This window comes from Myotis daubentonii, chromosome 1 (genome assembly GCF_963259705.1).
Source record: "Myotis daubentonii chromosome 1, mMyoDau2.1, whole genome shotgun sequence".
Lineage (NCBI taxonomy): Eukaryota > Metazoa > Chordata > Mammalia > Chiroptera > Vespertilionidae > Myotis > Myotis daubentonii.
This window is the reverse complement of record NC_081840.1, coordinates 58,456,824-58,469,513: the sequence shown is the minus strand read 5'-3', so window position 1 is coordinate 58,469,513 and position 12,690 is coordinate 58,456,824. Positions and strand designations below refer to the sequence as shown.

Sequence of the window (12,690 nt, the reverse complement as noted above, 5' to 3'; positions counted from 1 at the left end):
CGCAGCTGTCTGTTGAGTAAGGTGACTAATAGTAGGTAAGAATGGAAAGATGGGCAAAAGTCATCAAGAGAGATTTGGATGAGATTGGAATTTTATCCTGTAGGCTCAAGGAAACTAAAGAATTTTAAACTTGAAAGTAACATGATCGTAGATATGCTTTTAAGATTAAGGAAAAAGGGATTGATTTACCACAATGTGTATGGAAACATTTATTTTGGTTTCTATTCAACCTATTATAGATAACCTCGTCTTCATAGTGGTTCTTCCCACTTCATTCTCAAGTGTAGAAAGCAAGAAGAGAGAAGAGATTTAAAAAATACACACACACACACACACACACACACACACTAGAGGCCCATTGCAGGAAGATTCCTGCAAGAATAGGGCTTCCTGCGGTCGGAGCAAAGCAAAGAAGGAAGTGAAACCCGCCGAGGTGGGCTTTGCTCCTGCCTCTGCCTTCCCGCTTGCTTCCCTCCCATTTCCACCACCCCGCTTGTTTCTCCGCAGCTTCACTCCCTTCTGCAGCACTTGGCTTCCTTCTACGTTGTCTTCAGTCTTTGCTCCCTGCCTGTGTATGCAGATTAACTGCCATCTTTGTTAATTTGCATACTCATCTGATTGGCTGGTGGGTGTAGCAGAGTGACACCAATTTGCATGTTTCTCTTTTATTAGTGTAGGTAGGTGTGTGTGTGTGTGTGTGTGTGTGTGTGTGTGTGTGTGTGTGTGTGTTATTGATTTCAGAGAGGAAGGGGGAGAGATAGAAACAAATGATGAGAGATCATCATTGATTGGCTGCCTCCTGCATAACCTCTACTGGGGATCAAGCCCATAGTTGTGGGCTGGTGCCCTTGACCAGATTCACAAGCTCTATCCACTGAGTCAAACCAGCTATGGCAGTTGTTTGTGTTTTTTTAATATATTTTATTGATTTTTTTTTTTTTTACAGAGAGGAAGGGAGAGGGATAGGGAGTTAGAAACATCAATGAGAGAGAAACATCGATCAGCTGCCTCCTGCACACTCCCCACTGGGGATGTACCGCAACCAAGGTACATGCCCTCGACTGGAATTGAACCCGGGACCCTTGAGTCTGCAGGCCGAAGTTCTATCCACTGAGCCAAACCAGTCAGGGCCAGTTGTTTTTGTTTTTTTTATGTGACAGGGCAAAAAGAGAAGTGAGGAACAAAGGAATGATTTTTTTCTTCACTAACTTCTTCCTATGATATTATTTTTTAGTGGAAAAACATACAATCCATTTTATAGGACTGCTATGCAGGTTGTTATTAGAAGATATTCTTATAAGTTCTCATTTTTGTTTTAGTAAACTGTCCTCACCAAAAATTATGCTAACATCACTTCTAAAGATTTTGTAGGGCTAGTATGCAGTTAAATTGAAATAATAAACATTTAACACATTAAATCAGGAATTTAGGTGGTTTACTGGTCAACTTGTATTTAGGATCTTATCTTTTAGGAATATTTTATTCATTCTCACAACAATATATGTATTTTACACATTCAGCACTGAAACTTATATTCTAGGAGGAAAGAAGGTTTTAAACAAATAATTATAATTATTTAATCAGAATTCTAGTAAGTACTATTAGGGAAAAGAATCAGGTATTAGGAGGATATATAGATATAACGATACTTATCTAGTTTAAGGATCAGGACAGTCTTTTCTAAGGGAAAGATATTTGCAACAAAATGTAATGCTGTGGTGGGAATTTTCTAGATGAATAGCTAATATAAAAGCTTGCGTTGAGAAGGAGCATAGCATCTTTGAGGAACAAGCATATAGATCAGTAGAACAGAGTAGACAGCCTAGAAAAAAACCACGCCTTATGGTCAATTGACAAAGGAGGAAAGAGCATACAAAGGAGTAAAGACTTCAATAAATGGTGTTAGGAAAATTGGACAGGTACATACACTATTAACAAGAATCAACTCAAAATGGATAAAAGACTTAAAACGCAAAACCATATAAATCCTAGAAGAAAACATTGGCAGTAAACTCTCAGACATCTCTTGTAGCAAAATTCATTTTGCCAGTGCATCTCCTCAGGCAAGGGAAACAAAGAAAAAAATAAACAAATGGGACTGCATCAAACTACAAAGCTTTTTGCACAGCAAAAGAAACGATCAACAAAATGAAAGGCAACCTACGGCATTGGAGAACATATTCACCAGGGATGCATCTGATAAGGGATTAATTTCCAAAATATGTAAAGAACTTGTACAACTGAACACCAGGAAGACGAACAACGCAGTTAAAAAATGGGCAAAGGACCTGCATAGACATTTCTCCAAAGAGTATATACATATGGCCAATAGACACACGAAAAAATGCTTAAAGTCACTGATCATCAGAGAGATGCAAATGAAAACCACAAGATACCATCTCACATCTGTCAGAATGGCTATCATCAATAAATCAACTAACAACAAGTGCCTTGAGAACTTGGAGAAAAGGGAACCCTCATGCACTGTTGATGGGAATTCAGTAGTGCAGCCACTGTTGAAAACAGTATGGAGTTTTCTCAAAAAAGTAAAAATGGAACTGCCTCTTGACCCAGTGATCCCACTTATGGGATATAGCCTAAAAAACCTGAAACACTAATTCAAAAAAATACATGCACCCCTATGTTCATTGCAATGCCAAGATCTAGAAAAAGCCCAAGTGCCCATCAGTAGATGAGTGGATAAAAAAGCTGTGCTACATCTACACAACAGAATACTATGCAGCTGTATAAAAGAAGGATCTCTTACCCTTTGAGATAGCATGGAGGGACCTGGAGAGTATTATGCTAAATGAAATAAGCCAGTCAGAGAAAGACAAGTATCACGTTCTCACTCGTATGTGGAATCTAATGAACAAAATAAACTGATGAGTAAAATAGAAACAGGTATAGACACAGAACAGACTGACAGTTGTCAGAGGGGACTAGGGTTGGGGGACTAGATGAAAGAAGGCGAGGGATTCAGCAAAAAAAAACCCCACAAACCATATATATACTAGAGGCCCAGTACATGGATTCATGCACTGGTGGAGTCCCTCAGCCTGGCCTCTCGCGATTCAGAACCCCTCGGGGATGCCAGCCTGGCCTGCAGGGATCGGGCTTGTTCCTCAAGGGATATAGTAGTGGGCAAAGCAGCAGGCAGCCAGGGAGGAGCCAGAGCCCAGTTCAGGCGCTGCGCCACTCCCACTCATTCTGGCCCCACCTCGCCTGCTGCCGCTCAGTAGCACTGCTGCAGAGGCGGGAGAGGCTCGTGCTGCCACAGATATGCTCGCCAGCTGTGAGCCTGGTGTCTGGCAGCCATCTGTCAGCTGAGTGGCATTCCTGCTTTGGGAGCACACTGACCTCCTGGGGGCAGCTCCTGCATTGAGCGTCTGCCCCCTGGTGGTCAGTGCACGTCGTAGCGACCAGTCATTTGGTCACTTAGGTTTTTTTTATATATAGATATAACACAAAGACACAGACAACAGAGTGATGATAGAGGGGAAGGGGCTTAGGGGGTAGGTGGAGGTGGGCAAAGTGGGGTGGGAAAATGACGGAAAGAGACTGCTTAGGGAGTCGGGCGCATGATGCAGTGTGCAGATGGTGTTTTATTGAGTTGTACAGTTAAAACCAATATAGTTTTGTGAACCAATGTCACCCCAATAAACTCAATTTTGAAAAAATGAATAAATAATAAAAGAAGAAAGTATGGATGGACCTAGAAAATATGGATGGACCTTATACTAAGTGAAATAAGTCAGAGAAAGACAAGTACCGTAGGAACTCACTTCTATATGGAATCTAATGAACAGAATAAACTAACAAATAAAATTGGGTGAAAACAGTGGAGGGAATAAGCAAAGAAAAAAAACCCTCATGGACACAATAGTATGGTGATTACCAGAGAAGAAGGGGGTGGGAGGTCGTAGAAGAGGGTAAAGGGAGATTTAATAAATGGTGATGGAAGGAGACTTGACTTGGGGTGGTGAATGTGCAGATGAATATATAATACAATACACAGATGATGTATTATAGAATTGTACACTTGAAATTTATAATTTTATTAGCCAGTGTCACCCCAGTATATTTAATAAGAATGGGGTGTGTGTGAAAAGGAAAGTATGGCTGGTGTATAGGATGGTGTGAAATAAGATTGGAGAAATAGGCAGAGGTGAGACCACCATGGTAAGGATTTTAGATGTAATCTGGGTACAATGAGTTGCTGTTTAAAATAGGGTTTTAAGCAGGTGAAGAACATAGATTTGTGTTTTAAAATTATTGCTCTGGCCACAATGTAGAGAAATAGAAGGGAGGCAAGAGAAGGAATGAGGCAACTGGTTGTAAGCTATGTAAGAGAGTGTTGGCATGGACTTGGTTGTTGCTAATGGAGAAGGAGGGAGAGATAGAGGAAGATCATCAGACTGTGGAAGGGCAGGGGAGACCAATATGAGACTCAGTTTTCTAGTTTGAGCTGCTGTTTTGATAGCGTTTATATCCACAAACTAACCATGTTTGTGGGGGGAAATCATGGAATTCAACTTTGGTCATATTAGGTTTGTGTTATATATGAGATACTCACATGAAGTTATTGAGTAGGCAACTGAATATGTAGTAATGGAACCTAAGTCTAGGTATGCCCAGGTCTAGGATTTATGTTTTAGGATGAACTCTTCCATATACAGAACACACCAGGATATACTGAATGGGTGGAATTGAGAGTGCCAAGTGCCTCATGAGGGTAGTTTACAAATAGATATTCTGGCAGATGTCTCCATAAAGTGATGGTTTTTTTGTTTTTGTTTTTGTTTTGTTTTTTATCACAACTTGACTTCAAGACATGAGTTCCTGGATTTTGACAAAAGTATATTTTGTTCTGTTTTTGTTGCTATAGATTGATCGTACTAAAAAACCAGCAGTCAGATTGCCTGAAGATCATAGAATAAAATCTGAAAGTACAGATCATGAGCAACAGTTTCCTCCGAATGGAAAAGTTGTTCCTGATCGTTCCACAAAGCCAGTACTTCCCCCTCCAACTGCCATGTTAACAGATGAAGAAAAAGCTCGTATTCATGCAGAAACCGCTCTTTTAATGGAGAAAAACAAACAAGAAAAAGAACTTCGGAAAAGACAGCAAGATGAACAGAAAGAGAAACTGAGGAGAGAAGAACAAGAACAAATAGCCAGAAAGAAACAAGAAGCTGAAGAAAATGAAATCACAGAGAAGCAACAAAAGGTAAAAGAAGAACTGGAAAAGAGAGAGAGTGAACAGGCCAAGAAGGAAGATAAAGAAATCTCAGCAAAGTGGGACAGAGAGATAACAGGAGTAAAAAGACAAAGTAAAAATGAACATGAAACTACCGATGCCAAGAAATCTGTGGAAGACAGGGGGGAAAAGTGTCCCACCACCGAGGTACAGAAAAAGTCAGTGGGAGATGTGCCCCATTCCTCTGTGGCAGGAGATGCAAGTTCAGGCAAGGTAAGCAGACAAACAGTATTAATTGTCAGCTAAGGGAAATAAAATGTACATAAAAAGATGACACCAGGAGGATTCCATAATCAGGGCAGGCATTCTAAGTAGTTTGGTAGAGGGGGATTTGTACTGATCCATCTGCATTTGCTCACATATTCTCCTTTGATTGGTTGAGAATGGAATTGCTCTTTATGTCTGTGAAATACAACATAATTTTAATAATTGAAATGAATAGCGACATTCTTTTTATTTTGATGTATGATCATCAAAAGACTAGAATGAAATACATTCTTCCTTTCTCTATGGAGGAATTAGGTGCCCAATCCTATCTAATAAAAGAGAAACATGGTAATTAGCTGTATGCCGCTACCCTTCCCATTGGCTAATCAAGGCGATATGCAAATTAACTGCCAGCCAAGATGGTGGCTAATTTGCATACTGCAGGCAGGGAGGGCCAGCTTGAGCTGCTGTCCGGCCCGTGTGGCACCTAAGCCCCAATGCCAGCCGGGACCCCAGTGTGTGGCCCAGGGCGGGCGGGGCCTCCGCAGCTGCAGTGTTTGGACCCAGGCCCCCAGCCTGCCCTGGGCTTCGCTCAGGGAGGGGCTGGGGGCCTGGGGTTTACTAAACTTTACTGGAGCTGCTCCTCACACCCCAGCCCCTGCCCCAGAACCACACTGCCCGCAGCAAGGCTCCTGGCAGCTTCCTGACAGGTGGGCGGCCGGAGAGCTGAGTAGAGCGGGGCTGCAGGGAGCCACGGAAGGGCTGGGCCGCGGGATCCAAGCTCCCGGGGGTCTGAGGAGAGAGCCTGAAGGTAGAGGAACCTTTGGCAAAGCGACTCCCAGCCAGGAGCCCGGCCATGGGGTCTGCAGGCGTGCAGACAGGCCTCCGCCTGATGGGCGATCCTGGGCAAGCGCCATGGCTTCGGGGAAGCGGCTGGCCAGGAGGCAGGCGGCCCAAGGGGCGCAGAGCGGCCCAAGGTGGGGTGCACTGGAGAGGGCTCAGGCCTGGGCAGAGTGCTGGCGGGTGGGGATCTGCCTCACCTGCAGAGAGTGAGGTTCTGTATTGGCCCCAATAGGCGGGAAACAAGAGGCGATGACTGCAGGCGTGGAAGGACGCCCGGGCGGAGGGGCGCAGACTCTCAGCCCTGAGGCGGGGGTGGAGGGGCAGCGCCACCTCAGTGGAAGAGCGCCCCACTGCTGGGTACCCCACTGCGGCGGTTTGGTGAAGCTCCGGGCGCTGACCGGGTCTCACTGCGGCCTGCACACTTGAGAGGCCAGGACTCCTGCTCCCGCCTTGACCCAAAAACAAGCCTGCGCCCGCCCGGCCCCCAGTTCTCACCCCACCCCATGGGGGTGCACACCTGCACAGTGAGTGCAAGCCTACCACCTGCTCCCAAGAATGGGGTAGGGGCAGGGGAGAGGAAAGAATGTGGAGCATCCATGATGAAGAGGTGCTGGAGAATGAGGCTTGGAAGCCTCATGGGGAGGTTTGTTCTGTTTGCCCTGCGGCTGTCCCTTAGGAAAGGCGGAGAGCCGGCTGTGAGGGCTCCTGCGAGGAGTCCAGTTCCTTAGCCAACTGGAATTGGCCTCAGTTTCCTGCTCTGTAAAATGTGTTAAGCATGTCCCAGTGCCTTCACTGAGCTTTGAGGGCCAATTGAGATACTATATAAAGAAAATGAGGGAAGAAGTGAGAAAGAAAAGGAAGGGCAAGCAACACAAAAGAAAGATTGAAAGGAACCTGTAAACCTATTGTCACTTAAATAGGGAATAGCGTCAACAGTGTTGTAATGATGGTATGAAGCCAGGTGGGTACTGAAAATATCAGGGAACACTTTTTAAAGTATATGGTTGTCTAACCACTATTCTGTAACTAATAAACCTGAAACTAATACAAAATAATATTGAATGTAAAGAAATGAAAATAGGAGTGAAATTTTTCTAAATTTCAAAGTTTAAATAAAGGCTATAAAGGAAGGAAGGGGGAGAATAAAAATAGTGTTTTTCATTTTACCACTTTATTGTCTTTTCAGTATATGAAAAAGACAGTTGTCTTTATATGGTGCTTTTATGCTTTTCTAAGTCAGTATCTCATTTGATGTTCAGGGCAATTTAAAGACAAGATAATTATTCCCTCCACTATTCAAAGAAAGGAAATCTTGGTGCCTGGCCCCAATGATTCAATCGTCAATCCCTTATTATAAAGCAGGGTTAGTGAAATTTTCTGTGAAGGGTCGTATCTATAGTAATAAAAGCCTTGGGGGTGATCTGGCCAGCAGGGGAGGGCAGTTGGGGATGATCAGGCTGACGGGAGTAGTTAGGTGTCAATCAGGCCGGCAGGGGAGCTGTTAGGGGGCGATCAGGCTGGCAGGCTGAAGCAGTTAGGGGCAATCAGGCAGGCACGCAGGTGAGTGGTTAGGAGACAGCGGTCCAGGATTGTGAAAGGGATGTCCAACTGCCGGTTTAGGCCCGATCCCGGCAGTTGGACATCCTGGGATCAGGCCTAAACCAGCAGTTGACATCCCCCAAAGGGTCCGAGATTGGAGAGGGTTCAGGCTGGGCTGAGGGACACCCTCCTCCCGTGCACGAATTTCGTGCACCAGGCCACTAGTCTATACTAATAAAAGGGTAATATGCTAATTTGACCAGACGACCATCCGGACATCCTTCCAGACAAAGCTGGGCCTAGGAGAAGCCGCCCACCCTGTGGTCCCGGGCACCAGTGCCTGCGGCTGAGGCCCGGGAGAGGGAGAAAAGTCTCCCGCCCTGCGGTCCCAGGCGCCAGCGCCTGCGGCTGAGGCCTGGGACAGGGAGAAAAGTCTCCCGCCCTGTGGTCCCGGGCGCCAGTGCCTGCGGACTGGGAGAGGGAGAAAAGCCACCTGCCCCACGGTCCCGGGCGCCTGCGGCTGTGGCCCAGGCGAAGCCACCTGCCCACGGTCCCCTGTGGCTGTGGCCAGCCTGGGCGAAGCCAGTCCACGTCCCAGGTGCCTGCAGCCTGCCGGAGGAGGCAATCCTGGGTCCTGGGTCCGAGACAGAGGCAATTAGGGGCAATCAGTCCAGCAGGGGAGCATTTAGGGGTGATCAGGCAGGCAGAGGTGGTTAGGGGCAATCAGGCAGGCAAGCAGGCGAGCAGTTAAGAGCAAGCAGTCCCAGATTGCAAGAAGCATGTCCCCCGAGGGGTCCCAGATTGGAGAGGGTGCAGGCCAGGCTGAGGGACCCCCCCCACGTGTATGAATTTTGTGCACCGAGCCTCTAGTATTTTTATAATAGATTTTGTATCTGTTTAGAATATATGCTAAATCAGTGATATCTAAATGGACTGATATTTTTTTGTTTACAGTGATTTTTTAAAACTTTATTTGGTCAGGTCTGCCATTTTGTTTGTAATGGCATGTAATCAAGAATACTGGCAATAACCCCATTCATGTAGCCTTTCTTTGCCCTGGGCTATCCCCCAGAATTGGTTTCTTTAACTATTGGGGACATTTTTTGTCAATTTTTTTTCTCTGTTATGCAATTAACAGTGCCTTTCCCTTTTGAACACTAAATAAGTTTCTATAAAAGCAGGAATAGTTACAGCCTTTTTAACCTACATTTAAATGGAAATACAATTTTGGTAGTGTGAAAATGACTTTTGATGGAAGGTGAAATGCCATATTTAAAGATTGTTCATTTCTATACTTCTCAAGCAGCAGTTCAGGCATATACCAAAGTTAACAATTATTAATGCCTCACTTATCTAGGGAACTCTGATCTGGTAACCTTAGCTATCAAAAATATAGCTGTAACCTTTCTAAACACCCAAAGTTAGAGAAATGAAGCCCATGTACTAATACTTTATTCATAGGAGAATCAGAACTTATGAGCTCTTATTATTTAAATATTATTCATTGAGTAGCTACTATAGATCAATGTTTTTCCCTACATTATCTTATTCTTCCTATTGATAACTCCATGAGCTATTCTATTTACAAATGCATTGAAGTTTAGATGTTAACTTGCCTAAGATCACATATGCAGTGAGATTCCAGAGTGACTTTCTTTCCATCTTGCTATACTTAGCGGTAGGCAGTCACAAGAACATATAAAGAACGTAAAGCATTCATATTTCTGGGGTCATTTAGTATAGGTGCCAAATATTCCTACAGATCTAAATATCCCCGAGATTACCACATATAGTGTTTGCTATTTCTAATAACACACTAGAGGCCCGGTGTGTGAAATTTGTGCACAGGTAGGGTCCGTAGGCCTGGCCATGATCAGGGCCAATCGGGGCCTTCCTTCCTCCGGCTGGGGCCTTTCTTCGTTCTTCACCGCACCCTGGTGGTCAGCGGTCAAACTCCTGGTCGGTCGAACTCCCAAGGGGACAATTTGCATATTAGCCTTTTATTATTGGGGGGAAAAGTTAAGATTGCCTTCGTTCTTTTAAAAGTAAGCGAAATATGTAATTTATTCTGGAATAAATTTTATTAGAGTTATTACACATGCCCTAACCGGTTTGGCTCAGTGGATAGAGCGTCAACCTGCGTGCTGAAGGGTCCCAGGTTGGATTCCAATCAAAGGCACATGCCCGGGTTGCAGGCTCAATCCCCAGTAGGAGGTGTGCAGGTGGCAGCCAATCAATGATTTTCTGTCATCATTGATGTTTCAATCTCTCTGTCTCTCCCTTCCTCTCTGAAATCAATAAAAAATATTTTTTTTTAAAAAATGAATAACTGCCCTAACCGGTTAGGCTCAGTGGATAGAGCGTCGGCCTGCGGACTGAAGGGTCCCAGGCTCAGTTCTGGTCAAGGGCATGTGCCTTGGTTGCAGGCACACCCCCAGTAGGGGGTGTTCAGGAGGCAGCTGATTGATGTTTCTCTCTCATCGATGTTTCTAACTTTCTATCCCTCTCCCTTCTTTCCTGTAAAAAATCAATAAAATATATTTTAAAAAATGAATAATTATCTCTAAAAAATTATTACACATTTTTTACTTTACTGTGGTTATTTTTAAATGAAGTATAAAATAAAGTGAATTTTTCAAATGTTTTACTGATTTTTTAGAAAGAGAAGGAGAGAAAGAAACATTGATGAGAGAGAAACATCGATCGGCTATCTCCTGCACAGCCTCTACTAGGGATTGAGCCTGTAATGGTGGCATGTGCCCTGACCAGAAATTAAACTGGTTATCTCTTGATGCATGGGACAATGCATCTGAGCCACACCAGCCAGGTTAAAGTGAATTTGTAAAATAAATTATGCTATGTTCTAAGAGGAGGTAAAGTGGGATTTTACACTTTTGAATATCACTATAAAATTTTACAATCTCTTTACTCTCTTTAATACATTATTTTTTTTTTTTTTTTGGAACATGCCACCTTCAAGGTAACCAAAATCATATGAGGTTTAAATAAAAGCATATTTATTTATTCTTCAAAAGAGGACTTGGTGAATTACACTAATGACTAATATCTTGTACTTTGCTATGTATTATGAATCAGTGCTTCACAATCCACTCTGACTTGCGTCAGTGTTTTTACCCTACTGATTCATCAGAAATTTTTAGTTCTTTATCTTTAGTATTAGGAAAACTCACATGGGCTCTACCACCTTTACTTTGACAATAAAATTGCATAAACTTTTCAGAGGTCTCAATTTTTTCTCCTTTTATATTTCAGTTTGGTAAATTTGCCTATATTAGGTAAGTAGGTGTATATTGGGGGGAAATTCAACTGTTTTTTCACTTCTGAAATTTTAATAATTTTACAGCCTGTTAAGATTAAAGGACAGCCAGAAAGTGGAATTCTAAAGACTGGAACTTTTAGAGAGAATACGGAAGACACTGAAAAAAATAAAGTAAGTAGTCGTTCCCTGGGTGGAGAAAAACATGGATTATAACATACCATATGTTATTTGTTACCCTAGCATTCATTCTCTATCTTAAAATCTCTCTGAAGGAATCTTTGCTACCTCTGGTAGCTGATTTGTGTTTGTTTTTACATGATTATATGCTGTTTGTCCTCCTATTTAAAGTACAGTAGTATATTCTATTTATTTTACGAAATTAAAAAATACTTAGGCCTTACTATATGATCCAGGAATTCTACTTCTGGATATGTACCCAAAAGAATTGAAAGCAGGACCTCAAAAAGATATTTATACATCCATTTTCATAGCATATTATTCACAGTAGTTAAAAGATGGAAGCAACCCAAGTAACCATCAGCAGATGAATGTATAAACAGATGTGGCATGTACAAACAGTGGACTATCAGCCTTAAAAAGGAAGGAAATTCGGACACATACTACACCATTGATCTATCTTGAAGATGTTATGCTAACTGAAATAAACCAGTCACTAAAGGACAAACTGTGATTCCATTTGTGTAGGGTACCTAAAGCAGTCAGATTCATGGAGATAGGAATTAGAGTGGTAATTGCAAGGGGTCCAGGGATGGAGTGAGTAGGCAGTTGTTTAAATGGGTACAGAGTTTCAGTTTTGCAAGATGAAGAGAGTTCTGGAGATGGATTGTACAACAATGTGAATATACTTATGCCACTTAAAAATGGGTAAGATGGAAAGAAAAAGGCTAAGATGGTAAATTTTATGTATATTTCATCACAACTTTTGAAATAGGCCTTTTATGAGACATCTTTCTTTGCCTCTGTTTTTAAGAGCTTTATTTAAGAATCTATATATATAAAAAACCAGAGACCAGGATGCTAGAACAACTGGTTGCTACGACGCCCACTGCGGACAGCGAACCGGCCTGATCAGGGGGTGGGGCCGGCTGCCCCTGATCACCCAATAGGGTGCGGGGCTGGCCGGCCAACCTCCTGCAGCCCCTCCACCCAGCCCCACCCCAGATCGGCCCCCCACTCTGATCATGGGCAGGGCAGGCAGGCCAACCACTCATGGCCCCTCCCCCAGGCCGCTGGCCCCTGATTTACCCCCCATTAGGGGCGGGGCTGGCCAGCCCATTGCCCACAGCTGGCCCCACCCCCAATCGGCCCCCCACACACACACCAATCGGGGGTGGGGCCTGCCAGCCAACCTCCCACGGCCCCTCCCGTGCCTGCTGATCCCCGATTGGCCCCCACCCCATTTGGGGGTGGAGCCAACCGGCCAATCGCCCACAGTCCCTCCCCCCAGCTGGCCTTGCCCGGATCAGGCCCCCATTGGGGTGGGCCAGCCAGCCAACCTCCTGCCATCTCCTCCTCCTGATAGGCCCGGCCCCAATCTGCC

General features: G+C 44.0%; 1 protein-coding gene across 4 annotated transcripts in view; it reads left to right on the top strand.

Annotated features, from left to right (window-relative positions):
• USP8 (ubiquitin specific peptidase 8) overlaps positions 1 to 12,690 on the top strand; it is a 68,736-nt gene that overhangs the window by 42,304 nt on the left and 13,742 nt on the right. For 3 of the 4 annotated variants that reach the window (XR_009453494.1, XM_059701477.1, XM_059701486.1), the window contains 2 exons: positions 4,889 to 5,473; positions 11,214 to 11,300. Coding sequence is in view for 3 of the 4 variants with exons in the window: in XM_059701477.1 (XP_059557460.1) it covers positions 4,889 to 5,473; positions 11,214 to 11,300 (672 nt within the window). In the remaining variant the exon portion in view is untranslated. The remainder of the gene's footprint in view (positions 1 to 4,888; positions 5,474 to 11,213; positions 11,301 to 12,690) is intronic. The other variant, XM_059701498.1, reaches the window with a different exon arrangement.